Source organism: Lynx canadensis, chromosome C1 (assembly GCF_007474595.2).
Source record: "Lynx canadensis isolate LIC74 chromosome C1, mLynCan4.pri.v2, whole genome shotgun sequence".
Classification (NCBI taxonomy): Eukaryota; Metazoa; Chordata; class Mammalia; order Carnivora; family Felidae; genus Lynx; species Lynx canadensis.
The window spans coordinates 31,185,140-31,201,670 of record NC_044310.1 but is presented as its reverse complement, the minus strand read 5'-3'; the positions used below and the strand labels follow the sequence as shown (position 1 = coordinate 31,201,670).

At 52.9% G+C, this 16,531-nt stretch overlaps 1 protein-coding gene across 2 annotated transcripts in view; it reads left to right on the top strand.

Moving 5' to 3' along the window:
- The window catches only part of RIMS3 (regulating synaptic membrane exocytosis 3), a 40,535-nt gene extending 28,868 nt beyond the window's left edge, over positions 1-11,667 (top strand). The window contains exons 5-9 of one of the 2 annotated variants that reach the window (XM_030326565.1): positions 1,182-1,294; positions 3,483-3,584; positions 3,916-4,055; positions 4,311-4,412; positions 5,616-5,676. In XM_030326565.1, coding sequence (XP_030182425.1) covers positions 1,182-1,294; positions 3,483-3,584; positions 3,916-4,055; positions 4,311-4,412 — 457 coding nt within the window. In that variant the 3' untranslated portion in view covers positions 5,616-5,676. Of the gene's footprint in view, positions 1-1,181; positions 1,295-3,482; positions 3,585-3,915; positions 4,056-4,310; positions 4,413-5,615 lie in introns of both variants that reach the window. The other variant, XM_030326560.1, reaches the window with a different exon arrangement.
- The last annotated feature ends 4,864 nt before the right edge of the window (positions 11,668-16,531 follow it).

Sequence of the window (16,531 nt, the reverse complement as noted above, 5' to 3'; positions counted from 1 at the left end):
CTGCTGGCCAGTAAGAGTGGGTGGGCCTCGAAGCCCCTTCCCAGGAAGTAGAGCCCAGCCAACTTCCTAGTTGGGGAGATCTAGGCCCTCTTCAACAAGGGTATGTCCTGTGTCTTTCTCCCTGCCTGTCACTGGCCAAGGGGAACTCAAGGCCAAACTCTCCAACAGGGAGTCATTCTGGGACAACCTGATCTCTCAGGCCAGGAACCGAGGCTATGCTAGGAGGTCTTAGAACTTCGGTCCTTCATATGTCCTGAGAAGACCCGGGTCAGCCCTCTAGTATCTGGCCTTTGTCTGCTGGCCACCTCCAGAACATCTAGGCTTGAGGACATGAACAAGTAGCACTTCCCCTTGATGTTAACGGCAGCAACGTAATAACTACCATTTTTTTGTTTCCTGTTTGTCTGGGGCTTTCATGCATCACCTGCCCTGATCTTCCCCCCCCCCCCCCCCCCGCCATGACCCTATGAATTGGGCATCCTCTCTGTTTTGAAGTCAAGGCAAGTCTCTCACCTCTTGGAGCCTCTGTTTTCTCATCTGTAAAACTGAATAATAGCCCCTGGAGCGCGGAAATGGCTATAAGGATGAAATGATATAATGTATGCTGAGCATTCAGTGTGCTGCTGGCGTCTGGCCAACTTTCAATCACTGTCAGTTTGCTTGTTACTATTTCCAGGCCCCCACAACCAGGGACCACCCACCATCACTCGCCTTTTATCTCAACCCTGTAATTGTGTTATTTTGGTCTCGGCTGCTGTTTGGGGCACCACCTCAGATTATTGACTTGGATTTCAAACATATGGTCAACTAAACCTCAGTTCTCGGAACTTGCTCCAGGCATTGAAATTCCTGGCCTATGTTTCTGGTTCTTGGCATCCATACCCCCCTGGGGAGGACACAGGTGCCCAGCAAGCCCTGCCTTCTAAGGGTTATCTTAGAAACCCTGGTGCTTGAGGATTGAATAACATTATTATCTTTATTATTTCTCAAGAGACATCAAAGTATTTTTCTTCAATGTGCAGAGATGAGCAGTTCTGTTTGTTCCCAGCTAAAGTAGTGTTCTCGTACTGTGTAGGGGGTGGGGAATTGAGGCACAGAGGGGCATGGCCCAGTGTCCTTGGGGCAAAGCCACTGCATCTCACTATCTAGACCACCTCATACCCCTCTGCCTCTTCCTCCAGGTTCATTTTCCCCACCACCCGGCTCGGGGCTGAAAGCCAGTTTAGTGATTTCCTGGATGGGCTGGGACCAGCCCAGATTGTGGGGCGACAGACATTGGCGACACCACCAATGGGTGAGTCTCCTTGAGGGCAGAGCAAGTAGGGCGGAAGGGGCGAGCTCGGTGGGGGCCCTGTGTGATACAGTGTGAGCTGCAGAGAGGAGCCCTCACTCCGGCTTTTGTGCCCCAAGAAGGAGCCCGGCACTCCTCAGTCTGTCTCTCATCAGAGAGGACAAGGGGAGCCAGCCTTGCTCTGCTGGCTACCCTGCAGCAGCTTTATAGCACACCCCTGCCCTCACCACCACGCACCACCCCCCCCCTACTCTCCCACCACCTGCTACCCGCCTGGCGGTGCTGAGTGCTGGGCGGAAAACGGTGAACAAAAATCATCACAGCATTGGTGTTCACCAAGTCCATTCTACCACTGATGCTCTGTGTAACCTTGGCCATGTCACTTCCCTTCTTTGGGCCTCAATTTCCTCATCTGTAAAATGGGAATAATAATGCCTGCCTCAGTACTGCAATCTAACAACAATTCACTGAGTTCCTATTCGCTGCTTTGAGTGAAGTTATTTCATTAACTCCTTAGAAAGTGTGTCTTGTTTGACTTGTTACTTAATAGTGCCTGGCACCTAAAAGCCTTTTAAGTAATTTTTTCATCTCCCTTCCTTGCAGCTAGGACCTATTTCCCGGAGTCTACACTTGGTCCTTTTAGCTGCACTTCTGGTCCCCTCCCTCCCTCTTTCCCTCTCTTAGATACTGTGTTGGCTTTAAGCAGCTCCTCCCAGGAACTAGCTTCCCCATCAGTCCTACCTAGGAGTCTGACCCAGACATCTGGATTCAGTCTTCATTTGAACAGTGTTCAGGTGTTGACCTCACAGGTTCAAAGTGTTGAGGTTCAAAGTGCTGACGTCACAGCCCATGAGAGAGCTGGGCTCAGACAGTGCTCTGCCGTAAGCCAAGCTGTGGAGCTGGATTTCCATCCCACCATACTGCCCTGTCTTGCTCTAATGTGCTTACACAGGAGGCTTTGTCTGCTGGAAGGGGGGGTCCACGGGGACCCCTCAGCTCTCCTCTGGCTCTTGGGTAGGATTTGGCTAATTCCCAGCCCTTGCTTACGGGCTCTTACGGGCCTGGGGAATCTGCTTTTCCCAGCCCTAGGCCCAGCCAGGGGCTGGGAGGCAGTGAGAGGAGCCAGCCATCTCCACAAGGCTTTTGCACCACCACAGCCTAGAACATTTGTGTGTGGTGCCGCCTGGTGTCTAGAAGTGGAAAGGACAGGCTTGTATTTGCTCATCTTGTTAGGGATGTTACAGTGAGACCTCCCCCTTCCCACTCCCCCATGGGGAGGTCAGAAATAGCTAGAGGGAGGGCGATGACTTCCAGGAGGTTTCCTGAAAGTAATAAATCCCCATCTTCCCAAGTATGCAAATACAAACAATTGCACGATAGCTCAGTGTATCTAAAACGGGTGGCTGAACCCAAAGTCTGGCCCATTTTAATCTTTCTGCATCAGGCTTATGATTCTGCACTCCTTTGAAGGATGCTCCAAGTGACTAATGCATAATTTCAAATTCTGCTAACTGGTGTCGAACAAAGCGAAGAGTTCTAGAAATAACTGACATGACTTCACACAGAACTTGCCTCAGCGAGATAATCGTTTGTGGGAGCATAGTGAGGAATTCTGAGCTCTCTGCTCCCAGGAAAGCCGGCCTTTCCTCCCTCCTTTGGCAAGGGTACGAACAGGCCCCTCGTTCCCAGGCAGGGGCCTCCTGTCCCACACAAGCTCCTATCTCTGCGTCTCTTCAAACTGATATTTTGTCTATATTCGTTTGACAAAATGTATTTTGGGGCGTGGTGGAGGGCTGCTGTGTAGAAGGTGAATAAGAGCCGCTAAACCCACAGCCTCCCTCGCTTTCTTCCTGACGCCGGAAGTTCTGTCCCCAAACCTGCTGTCCTGTTCGGTGAGACAGAAGCCCCCCAGGAAACCAGCCTCGCCTGGGAATTTGGCAGCCATTTGTTGTTACTCAAGCATGGCCCCCACCGAGGGCCATGCCCCTGCCTCTCCTCAGGGGACCTATCAAAGTATTTCACAGCCTGCTCTCAAGTGGCCTCCCGAGAGCAATCCTGGCACATGCAATTTTTTGCATATTGTGCCCTTTCCAGTGCTGTAGCGTCCTCTGCAGACGGCGTTCTCTACAGCAGCTGGCCGGCCTGCCCCTGCGTCTGCCTCTGCCTGGACTGTCCCTCTTCTCCCTTGCAGGGGACGTGCACGTTGCCATCATGGACCGGAGTGGCCAGCTGGAGGTGGAAGTGATTGAGGCCCGGGGCCTGACCCCCAAACCAGGCTCCAAATCCCTCCCAGGTAAGGCAGAGCAGCAGGGAGAGGGGTTTTCCATCTGGGGTCCTGCCAGGGAGGGGTATGCAACTGAGCTCCGAGTCTAGCACATCCTCAGCTGCCCCTTGGCCTAGAGCCGTGTTCTCGACTTGGCTTGCCTGGAAGGCCAGTGGACAGGGTTGGGGGGAGGGGAGGATGGACGAGTCAGTGTTTGAGTCCATCTTTTCTACTGCTGTCCACTGGTCAGCTCATCCCACTCACCTTGGTCACCTCCAAGGCCAGCTGGATGTCAGGGGGTGGGGCAGGGCATAGCATTCTCTCCTGGACCCTTCCCATCATGCTCTCTCCCGTCCCGCAGCCACCTATATCAAGGTTTACCTGCTTGAGAATGGGGCCTGCTTGGCCAAAAAGAAGACAAAGGTCGCCAAGAAGACCTGTGACCCCCTGTACCAGCAGGCTCTGCTCTTTGACGAGGGGCCCCAGGGCAAGGTGCTGCAGGTGAGTGTGATGGGGCAATCCTCAAAAACCGCAGGTTGTCATTTCAGATCTCTTCCACGTACGATGTGTCCCGTGCTGGGCACCGTACCGGGTGCATTGATGCGCTTTACATGTTTGTTTTCACAGCCCAGGGAGGTGTTATTGCCCCTGGTTGATTCATTAGGAAACCAGAGTTCAGGGGGACAGCTCCACTGTCCCCCAGGTTGCCCTGCTGGTAGGTAGAAGCAGGGTGTGACCGCCGCCTTCTCTTTCCAGCCGGCGCTAATGTCTGTTGCTCATCAGCTCCATGCCAGGCTCTGTGTTAAGTGCTTTCCAGTCCTGACCTCCTTTTGTGCTCGAGATGGTCCTGGGAAGTAGGTATGATGATCCCCATCTTGCAGTCTCAGAAAGGGGAAGTGACTCGTGTGAGGTTTCAGCTGGTAACTTGCACAGCCAGGGTGACCCCGGGGCCGAGGTGACCTCGCCCAAACTGCCTGAGAGTGCGGTGCCCTCTGCAACAGCACTGGGAGGGAGGGATCATCACCCCCAGCCGCAGATGAGGTGCCTGAGGTGCTCGAGAGGCTAAGTGGGGATAGTTCACAGTGGGGCTGGGCTCTGGGTTCAGTCCTGGGTTCAAGTTCCAGCTCCATCACGGTCTGCGGGTGGTATGTTGTGAAGAGTAAACGAGAGGTGCATGTGAAGAGCCTCACATAGCGCCTGGCGCACAGACAGCTACTCGCTAGGTATTGACGGTGGTGGCTGTGGCTATTGGCCTTGCCGGAGGCCACGTGGGTGGCGGAGGGGAGGCCTGAGCCAGGGACTGTCTGGGCTGTGCGACTGCTCATCTAGGGCCCTTCCTCTGGGCTGAGGCGGTTGCATGGCAACAGCCCTCAGAGTTGCAAATGGCAAGGGCTGTAGAACTCCAGGGTTCTGTGGGGGAAGGGGTGATCTTGGGTGTCTGTTTCCATACACACATGCACGCATATATTGGGATTCCGCTTTGAAAAAAGGATCCACCGATAAAAACACAAGCGTGAAAATCACTGAGCTCATCTAGTCCCCTCTTCCAGTTTTATGGACGGGGACACTGAGGTCCAGCGAGGGCCAGGGGTCTCCCCAAGCTCCACCATGAGCCAGCGGCAGACTGGGAGCTGTGACTCAGGTCCTGGACTCTCAGTCTGCTCCTTAATGGGGAAGGCTGTCATCTGGGATTCTGGGAGGCTCTGGAAGGCAGACCCAGGTTCCCATCCCAGCTCTGCCACCAATTACGGTATATCTCTGGGTTAGTTAATCAACCTCTCTGAGCTCCAGTGTCCTCTTTGTCAAAATAATGATACACAACACCTTTACCTAGATGGTTGTAACAGTTGAGATAATAGATATAAGTCTGTAGGATCGAGCCTGTGGCACATCTTAAGTGCTCAGTAAGCTGTTGCCCCAGATCAGTCTTCGTTCCAGCTCTCTCTGTCTCATCTGTGCTCTGGTGAAACTTGCAGGTTCCTGGGCCCACTACTGAGCCCTGGAGTCAGGGAGTTGGCTCAGTGCCTCTGTCTCACCAGCCACCCCCAACCCCTCCGGCAGGTGATCGTCTGGGGAGACTACGGCCGCATGGACCACAAATGCTTCATGGGCATGGCCCAGATCATGCTGGACGAGCTGGACCTGAGCGCCGCGGTCGCCGGCTGGTACAAACTCTTCCCTACGTCCTCAGTGGCAGACTCTTCGCTTGGATCCCTCACCAGGCGCCTGTCCCAGTCCTCCCTGGAGAGTGCCACCAGCCCCTCGTGCTCCTAAGGACCTCCAGAAGAGGCCAGGATGTAGTGTGGGAAGGGATGCCTGATGGCCTCCCCTCCCTTGTACATAGTCTTTGTGTCTTTCTGGCCCCCTTGCCCTGCTGCATGCCTGTTGGCTACTGGGCCCGTCCCAGCTGGCAGTGGAGACTGTAGTGTGTGCGTGTGTGTGTGTGTGTGTGTGTGTGTCTGTGTCTGTGTGTGACCACGTTATATCTGTTCATCTGTCTGGGTACGGTCAGTCTTGGTGACTACATGGGCTACAATCCACATCCCTCTGTGTCTTGTTGAAAAGAAACCCAAAGGAGTGTTGTGTGGGCACCAATCCCCCCCGAGTCCAGGGGTAAAAATGGGGGCCGTGGCCGCCAGTCCGTCCTGCCTGGCCCTGTGCCCGGGGCCGAGCCCACATGTCCCCGCCCGGGGCCGCCTCTTGGCGGTCCCTGCTTAGTTTTCTGTCTTGTCCTTTGTTCCACCTTTGCTTCTCCCAGCACCACTGCTCTCTTTTGAGGAATGTAGCACCCACTGCAGCTGGCCACCCCGAGGCCCCTCTGGGACCCGACGCCCTCCTTCCCACCCGAGCGCTCTGGCAGCTCTTCCCACTGAATGCATCTGCAGCATGTGCCATGCTCATCTGGTGCCCTGGCCAGGGGCCTGGGGAGCAGAGGATGCCCAGGGAGCTGAGGGCTTGGAGACCATCTTCTCCCTCGGGCCGGAGCCGCCTCCTTCCTATGGGTGAGACGCTAGGAAGTCTTAGTTCCCAGGGTTGCTGGCCAGGCCCCTTAGAGGGAAGTGCTGGCACCTCCCTTAGGCATGTTCTTCACCTCCTGTCTTCCTCCGAACCTCCTCACTTCCAACATGCCAAAGGAGCTCTCCCAGTGGATCCCAGGAGGTGTGGACGTGGAGGGTCTTGACATCCAGGAGGCTGGCCTCAGAAGGGGGATGTTATCTGCCCCAGCAGATGGTCCCTGGGGGCACCTGTGTCCTCTCCAGGCCCTGGGGGTGGTCCTGTCCCTCTCTGGGCTCATGCTGGGGGGGCTGGCTTGTGGAGGAGGTGCTGAGGGTGGGGCTGCTTACTGGAATGGGGGGCGCTGGGGCTGACCTGCCCTGTGCCCCTTGAGAATCCCGTCTGACCTTTGGGGATTAGCTGCATGAGGTTGATCATTTGGGTCTCTCTTTGTTTGCTCATTTCCAGACCAGGGTCCCTGTGTGGGAGCTCAGACTCACTTGGGCTCCAGCCTTCTGGCCCCATGGACAGCCTGGCTCTGGACTCAGCTAGACTGCCATAGACACCAGCTCTGTACAAGCAATACTTTCCCCTTTCTGCCTCCCCACCTCCTTGCGCTCCGCAGCTGCCCTCTGGAGAGTGGCCTGGCCGGCCCTAGGCGCCTCACCTGCCTCTGCTTTCTTTCTACCCTTGTCTGGAGCTTCCCAAAACCACTCAAAAACCCTGACTTCATTTGACAGCTGGGCCCTGTGGGTGGGGACCAGGGCCTGGACTGGCCCTGTGAGATGTCTGCTAGGAAATGCCCAAATCTGTCCTCTTCCTCCTCGGGTCTAGGGCAAAAGGCTAGAGGTTGCCCAGGGGATGGACACAGTAGCCCTTGGGTCCGCGTCTGGTGGGGAGCCAAGAGGTGGCAGGAGGGGTCAAGGTGTGGAGAAGACTGTCCCTCTGCCTCTTCCCCCGGCGTCAGCCCCACGTGTTGCGATGACTCTGACCCACCTACTCGAGGTGGAGGGGAGCTACCCCGCCGAGCAGTGGAGGGAGGGGTCTCTGGGCCTGAGTGCTTGGGCTCCATTTGTAACCAAAGCTGGATGGATGGGCAGAGAGGCGGATTCTGAGGGCAGGTGGAGGTGGAAGCGTCTCTGCCCAAAGGGCCTCCTTTCCTGGCAGGAAGCCACATCAGGTTAAAGCCAGAGCCCGGTCACCTCTCTCCCAGGAAAACCCCATCGGCCCTGCCCACAGACAGAAAGTGGGTACGGGCAGTAAGAAATGAACCGAATGGGCTCCTGGCTCCTGCCGGAGCCTCCGTCCTTGTCTGATCACAGATGAGGACTGCTGTGGGCGTAGAGCGAGGGAGGAGGCAGCTGGGTCGAGTTTTCTCTTTAGGCAGAAATTCTCTCCTGTTGTCGGGACTGGGTAATGCATGCATTTCTCATGTTTCTAAAAATAAGGCGAAGGGCTCTGCTCTTTGACCCTAGGGTAGGGAAAGGGAGGAAACTCGCTCACAAAAGGGTATTTTTTTGTTTTGTCCGTGAGGTGTTCACCTTCAGAGCGGCCTCCCTCAGGACGGCGTGAACGTACTCTACACTTTTGGAATGGTGGGATTCGTAGTGATCCACAGGACAGTGTAGACATTTGCTGATGTAGCACTGAGTGGTGAGACCCAGGCCACACAGTCATCCCCAGGGAATGGGGGATATCACTGAGGGGTATCACCTTCATTCCTCTAGGGGCCCAGGAAGACAGAGAAGGTGGAGGGCTGCCCGCAGAGCCATGGCCTCTGGGGAGCTGCAGGCAACGATGTCCTCACCTCTGGGGGAGGGTTGGTTAGCACCGTGGAACTTCTAGCCAGAGATGGGGCGTGACGTGTGGTGACTTGGGCCTGCCTACAGTCCCTGGCTGCCAAAACCGCCCAAGAGCTGGGCCACTCACTCTCCCACCTCTCTAGTGGGAAGCAATCCTCCCCGGGTACACCTTAGGGAATTATTCTTTTTAGCCCTTGGCACCAAATAAGTTACTAATCCCCAGTGGATTCCCTCCCCCCCCCCCGCCCCCCATGATGGTGAGGTCACATGAGACTGATGTGTGTGTGACGGTGAATGGCTGGATTTAAGGGTCTGTTTCTCATCCTCCTGGATCCAGGGGTTTGTCTGAGAAACCGTTTGGGAGCGAGCCTGTCCCGGGACGGGAGGGAGCACTAGTGAGACTCCTGTCCTTCCCTGGGGAGGGCAGCATCTTTGAGGAGAGGATGGTGGGGAAGGAAGGAACCATCTCCTCCAGAGTTCTCCCTGAACTGGGACCGGCTCGCTGCCAGGTACAGCCTCCTGGCTCTGAAGGCCTCCTCACCCCAGGTGAAACCCAGAGCTGAGTACAGGATGGGACTCTGCCATTCCCCTTCCTCTGCTCAGGCAGGATTCGTGGAGGATGTGGCAGAGATGGGGGTGGCCCCGCGGCATTGCTGGGCTGTGGGCAGGAACCGTGACGGATGATTCAGAGCATCTGTCTTCACGTTTCTGCTCTGTTCCATGTGTCCTACTTCCTTCTTAGACTCCTTCCCTACAGGAAGGTCTGAGGGCCTTTGGTATGAATCAGGCTCCAGTAAACGGGGCCAACTCTAGGTTTGACAAGGGGGATTTGATCCTTCAGGGAAGAACCATCTCCAAAACGACTCCCCGTGCGGTCTCTTCCACCTCCCAGTGCTCCCAGGAAAGGAGCGGTAGGCTAAGGAGGCCCTCTGGGGCATGCCAGCATTGCAGGGGGGTGAGGCAGAGCCCCGGGGCTCCAGAGAGAGGGCACCCGTGTAGCCCATCGCTGGTGGGATCGCCGGTTCTCCCAGGGGCATGACGCCTGCCAGGGCCAGCCTCCAGGAGAGCAGGCCCCTCCCCCACCCCTTAAAGACACTAGAGACCTCCAAGGGTCCGTCTTTGGAAATGAAATGTAGCACAATCTTAGACTGCGTTACCAGGAGCCCTGACCCGCGACCGGGGCTCTTGCTCCTCGCCCTGCTGCCCAGGAGACGCTGAGCTCCTCCCCCACCCTGGGACTCCGGGGCTCCCGCTGCCTCCCATTCCCTCTCTTCCTCGGCCCAGAAAGCAGCAGAGCTTCAGTAAGGCTGCTCTTCTGTGTCTCTGATTGCTTCCTGCACTGTGCAAACTCTGTGCAAGAAATGACTGCCTTTGCTTGATGGTGTAGACGAGGTGCCCCCCGCCTGGGCGCGGGAGATGGTGTACCATTCCGGGCCAGGTTGTCCAGCAGCGTTTCCGCGGCGTCTGCAAGGAGCCGGAAAAGAAGAGGCCTGCCTCCCGGCCCGACTCCTCCCTGTATCTCCCTCTCCTCGCCGTCTTCTCCAATATCCTGGCCCGCAAAGAGGTTCTCTAAAATGCTGCTTCCTGTACCGGATTCTCTCTCACTGAACGAAGAGGGAAGCGATGGGCGTGTAGACTCCCCCCTGCCTTCTCCCTCAAGTCTGCTTTTCACTCAGGTCAGAAGAGGACGGGGCAAAACCAAACACTCGCGACTGAAGGCAGGGGGGTCCCGCCCAATCAGGCGAGGCCTGATGGCGGCTGGATTGGCCTGGTCTGGCTGGGAAAGGGTTATTTTGAGAGTGCCTGAGCATCTCAGAGCAATGTCGGTGATGCCAAAGAGAGCAACTCGGTCTCCCCCCCGGGCACCGACTGGGCCGCAGGTGTTGGCGTGCCTGATGGTGGGACCTTGTTCTCTGACAAAGGGCTTAATCTTTCCATGTAGCAAAGCAACTCCTTCTCCCCCCCTCCCCCAACCCTGAGCTCGGGCTTTTGTGGGCCCAGCGTGGCTGTGCCTGTGAGGAGAACCACACCAGTAAGAGAATTCTGTCAGGGGCCTAGACTAGCTTGGGGCGATGTTTGTTGAAAAGTGCGTTACTGCTTTGGGAAAACATTCCGGGGCTCTAGTTGGAAACTTAGCCAGTAAGGCCAGGGGCCCTGGTCCCCACCCCCCCACCCCCACCCCAAGGAGTCCACCCCGTTGTCAGGAAGGGTCCGCGAGACTGGGGCCCAGAGAGTTTGACTAACAGAAATGGGCCCTGGGAATCCATGGGCAACAGAGCATCCGCCCCACGGGTCAATGGCCTGGACGGCTGGTTACAGGGAATGGAAGGCTGTTATATACAGTTTTGTCCAAAACTGTGACCTTGTGCGAGACTCCTCTCTTTTCCGGGCCTCAGCTTCCTCATCCGCAAAATCAGAGCATTTGCTAGCTGCTCCATGGTTCCTTCCAGGTTTTAAAAGTCTGATCTGGAGCTGAGGAGGGTTTTGAACCTGGTGCACCTGGTTCCACGGGCCGGAACCTTCCAGCCCCTCGTGCCCCAACTGGGTGCAGGTCCTCATCCGTCCATGCCCAGATGCTGCTTCTGACAAGAACTCTGGGAATCCTAACAGACTCTGCTTCCCCCTCTTCGTGGTTTGTTCTCCCTCTTTTCTTCTTGCATAATGATGAGAAATAATTAAGGGTTGTCTACAATGGACAATTTTCACGGTGCTGATGTGATGTCACAACCTCAGCTGCACCCTGCGTAGGTCAGTATCCCCACCAGCAGATGAGACCGGGTCAGTCCTCATTTCTGCTTCTAGAATGACATCCGTGGGAGAGTTGAACACCTGAGGACGTTGAAGGCAATGGTCTCTGATGGGAGGAGAGAGGGCACTTACTTCCTGTCAAAGTATTTTGCGTCTTAAAACCGTTCCTCTCTCCAGAATCTCTCACCAGACATCATCTCCACAGGCAGAGTGGCTGCTTCCTTAGGAAAAGTTGGCCTGATTATTCCATCCACTCCTTTAGAATGTAAATTCACAGGAGGCAGGAACCCCTTTTTTAGAATTTCCAAATGCATCCTGCAAAGAAAGAGATAGCTGATAGGGACTGACAAGCACACTGTTTAGATAAGAAGCAATTAGCCTTTTATATCTGCGCTCTATACATTTTCTATGTGCAGCATCTTCCCAAACTTGCTGTGGCTCCTAGGTGGCAGGTGGACGGCTGGGAGGACTGCCGGCTGTTTCGTCCAACACTCTTGCCAATTCCCTTGAGGAGAAAATTCTTCACATGGCTTCTGCATGTACAATATTTGGGCAGCAAAAAAAAAAAAGATTAAAGTCAGTTTGAAAATGGTTTTGTGTGTTGCCTTCTGAAGACAGTTCTTAATTCTGCGAGAGAGGAAACCGGGTTCCAGGTGACTAAAACGAGGAGGATGATGTGAAGGCTGAGAGGCAGGAGAGGGCAGTACGTCTCGGAAAAGGGCCTGAAACCTCGACCTGGGTCTCTGAGTCCTGTGCGGGAACTCTGTTGCCACAGGGATGTCCGTGGGCCATGGAATGGGACTGGGCCGGGCAGCTTCCTGGCTGTCTCCCAGGGTTCCTGCTTACAGGCCCTCAAAGCCTTCTCTCCCCACAGACTCCGCAAGGGATGCCCAGAGTCAAATAGAGGGGAAGGTAACGTGGAGCTAAGGCCACTGCTTTTGACCCCTCATACATTGCTTTCTGAGCTCTGAGGTCCAGGAGCTCTGCTCATGCATATGGTGGGGACAGTCTTGTTTATTTCAGCCACTCGATACCAGCAGTAAACATAGCAGTTGACCTCCACCCCGTGAACTACAGCAACCATTGACCCCTGGAGCACCCCTTCCCCTCCCTGTCAGGAAGGGACAGAAAGGTATGTTAACATTTAGTCACTTCTGGCCAGTGTCATTGTCCTCCTGGGGCTGGGTCTGTGGATACGGGAGATGGGTAAAGGAAGTGTCCCAATGTCACATGCTTGCCAGGGGCAAGGCTGGCATCCTCCACCCCAAGGGTCCTCCAGCATGACCACTGCCTTGGCTCTGGCCCGTGGCCTTGCAGTTCCAGGGGGCACCCTCTCTTGAGAGAAGGGTCATGAGGCCAGGCTCACTATATGAGCTCGAGTGCTTCCCAGGGTTCTGTCTTTCATTTCTTTTCCACTTCTGCTCTCTGCGTTATCTGGGTGGGCCCAATCTAATCACTTGGGTCCTTAAAAGTGGAAAACTTTTCCCAGCTGTCATCAAAGTGAGATATGATTGCAGAGGAATGGTCAGAGATGTGTGGTGTGAGAGAACTGAAAGACTAAATATATGGAGAGTAAGTCATACCATGTTCATGGATTGAAAGACACAATTATGAGTATGTCTATTCTCTCCATATTTATCACCAGATTCATTGCACTTTCAGTAAAAGTCCCAAGAGGCTTTTTGAAGAAATTGACATACTGACTAAAATGTATTTGGAAATGCAAAAGACCTTGAATAGCTAAAGCAATTTTGAAAAAGAACCACCAAGTTGAAAGAATTATGCTACCTAAGACTTACATAAAGTAACAGTGTATTGGCGTATTGGCGGAAGGATGGGCCTATAGACCAGTGGAACAGAACAATGTGCAGAAATAGACTTATGCATGGCCAATTGACTTTTACAAAGATGCCAAGTAATCTTTCCAACAAATGGAGCTACAGCAGCCAGATATTTGCATAGAAAAATATGAATCTTGACCTTCCACATTGTACACAAAACTAACTCAAAATGGGTCATAGACCTAAACATAAAAGTTGAAAACTTCTAGAAGAAAATGTGGGGAAAAAATGTTCATAACTTTATGGTAGGCAGTGGTTTCTTAGAACATAAAAAGCACTTAGCCCTGAAATATAAAGATCAATTGGATTTCATCAAAACTAAAATCTCTTTAAAAGACACCATTAAGACTCCTAATAAAATGATAATTTCATAAGAGAACCAAAGTAAAAACAGGCAAAAGGTCAGAACAAATGTATCACAAAAGAAGATATACAAATTGCCAACTGGCACATAAAAAGACACGCAACATCTGGGCGCTTGGGTGGCTCAGTCGGTTAAGCAGCCACCCATGACCTAACTTCATCTTAGGTCATGATCTTGCATTCGTGAGTTTGAGCCCTGAGCCAAGGCTCTGTGCTGACAGCTCAGAGCCTGGAGCCTGTGTCTCCCTCTCTCTCTGCCCCTCCCTGCTCATACGCGCTCTCTCCCTCTCAAAAATAAACATTTAAAAAAAATTTAAAAGGGGTGCCTGGGTGGTTCAGTCGGTTAAGCGACCAACTTCGGCTCAGGTCATGATCTCGTGGTTCGTGAGTTCAAGCCCCACGTTGGGCTCTGTGCTGACAGCTCAGAGCCTGGAGCTGTTTTGGATTCTGTGTCACCTCTCTCTCCGCCCCTCCCCTACTTGTACTCTTTTTCTCTCTCTCTCAAAAATAAATAAACACTTTTTAAAAACCCACTCATCACCATTATTCGTCAGGGAGCTGCATAGCCACTAGAATAGCTGAAATTAAGGACTGGCAATATGAAGGTGCGCTGGCATGGAGGTGAGCAGGACTTTTGCTGAAAATATTAAATGGTACAACTACTTTGGAATATGGTTGGGCAATTTCTCTTAAATATCTTACACACTTACCACATGACCCAGCAATTCCTCTTCTAGGTGTTTATCAGGAAAAATGACCACGTATGTCCACCTAAAGACAAAAATGCTCATGGCAGCTTTATTCATAATAGCCAAAAAACTGAAACCATACAAATGTCTAACATATCTGTCAAGGTTCAATCAGAGGACAGGAACCACACAGTAATTTGAATACGGAAAATTTAATCGTAAAAATTATTACTTTAGCAGTGGAGTAACCCTGAGAGAACTGTACAGAACCTTCTAAGGCAGGAGAGTATCCAAGGAGGGAACAGATGGGAAGAGGGTCCTCTCCTTCAAGCTGGGATTCACACCTTGTTGAAAAATGTGCAAGGCCTGGCCGATGGTCTCCAGGTCAGCATCAAATGTCCCTCTGGGTTGCTGGTGGCAGAGGCTGGCGGGGAGTGCCCTGGGAGAGTCCAAGTCAGGAACCTTACTTACAGGCAGAGTGGTGAAGGCCTGGGGTGCTTGTGCCCATGTCTGGATGGCCCCTGGAAACACTCCCGCCGGGAGCTGGTGGGCTGAGGCCGGCAGGCTGGTACCCAGGCTGAGGCCGGCAGGCTGGTGGTCCCCTGGACACCCAGGGGAGTCGGTGGTCTGTTCTCCAGCAGGGCATGTGAGGCCTGAGGTTTGCAGAGTCCATGAAGTGGGTCGTAGTGAAGTGGGCACTGGGCTAGGCCTGAGGCCGTGAGCCCACATCTGGATGCATAGCTGGGGCAGAGCAGAGGATGTGCCCATGCGTTCATCTCTGGTAGCAGGTGCAGTCCGAGGAGCTGAAGCCAACAGAAGCCCGCTGGGCCCTGGAAGGGAAGTTTCTTCCTCCTGCCGCGTCCCTCCAGCGCCATCTACTGCCATGGCTCAATATTGTTCTCGATGCAAGTGAGAAATGCTTCAAAGAGCGATCTTACCACTGCGGAGCAGGTAATGAAGGGTAGATTTGGAGTTGAGAGGCAACAAATTGATAACTGTCACACCTAGCAACAAGTGCAATGGAAAAACAATTTGATGTATTAATATAACGGGATCCCATTCAGCACTAACTAGAATGAACTACTGATAGACAAAATAACATCGATGAATGGCAAAAACAGCATACGGAATGAATGAAATCAGACATGAAAGGGTAAATCCTGTTATATGAAATTCCTGACCACACAAGACTAATCTACAGGGATAAAATGCCAATCAATGTTTCCTGAGGATTTGGGGTGGATGGTATTGACTGCAAAGGATCATAAAAACATTTGGGGGCGATCCTATATCTGGATGTGGTAGTGATTCCCTAGGCATATACATTTAGCAATGCTACCTTGTAAATTTCAGGGTAAGGGCCACTTGAAAAGATCATGGCTTTGATAAAAACACTGTAAACCTTCCCTCTTCCTGCAAAAGGTGCGTTCTCAGCATGTGAAAGCCTTGGTGGTCACAGAGGACTTTTCTGGATTTTTCTGGGATACAGATGAGATGGTGCACCTGGAAGGAAGTTACCCAGGACCCCCCAGCCATGGTCTCTCTGAGGGCAGCCCCCTGCATTCTTTCCGGCTCGGCCATCACCAGTCCCGCATCTTCCATGGTTTAGCCATAAGCCCAGGTGGTATAACAGGACAGTTACCAAGGGAGACTGGCCAACCAACCAGACAAGGATTAGGGACACAGGGAAAGTAATCTGCTTGAGGGAAAGGAACTTACCAAAGATCCCAACGGCTTCTGAAAGTGTGAGGCATTATGGACTGGCGTAGAGCAGCAACTACTGTAATTAGTAATACTAAAAATTACAAGAACAAATGACAAAGACGTTGCAGAAGATGTCCAACAAGCAGTTCTTTTGTAAATAAAGCCAACAATGAGGCGTTGACCCATAGCTAATGTTGGCCAGTGCTGGCGGTCAAGAAGAGAGTCTACAGTCTTGATTCATATGCGTGTGCACTTGCCTCGAAACTCCAGAAACTGATTAAAAAAACAAAAAACCCCATCACCTGAGATCCAGGAAAATTTGTGAAATGTAGGCTGGTTATTAAAGGCCAAAAGTCATCTTATAGGTTTGATAAAATCATTTCACTTCCTAGGTCTTGGGCATAGATGGCCCAGAAGGAGTTTACTGAACTCACTTTATGAATAATATTTAATGAACAGTTTCTCATCCCAACAAGAACACTTGTTTGTGAATGATGGAAGATGAGGCCCTTTAACTCAGTGCTCTCAGTGCTGGGCACCCATCCCTGAGAACTCTCACGTGGCATCACAAGTGGGCCTATACAAGGACGGTTGGTTTGGAATTGTCCACAGTGGTGAAGAGTCAGAGCATTGGGGTGTGTGACTGTCCCTGGGGAAATGGATGAGCGTCCTCTGGGGGAGAAGCTCGGCAGGAGACAGTGCAGATGTTAGAAGCAGAGATCACACACACACACACGTAGGCACATCCTGAAAATAGAGTGCTGGGTGAAAGTTAGCAAACAGAATGAAACCTAGTGCCTAATCTCATGTATGAAAATTAAAAATACAGCTCACAA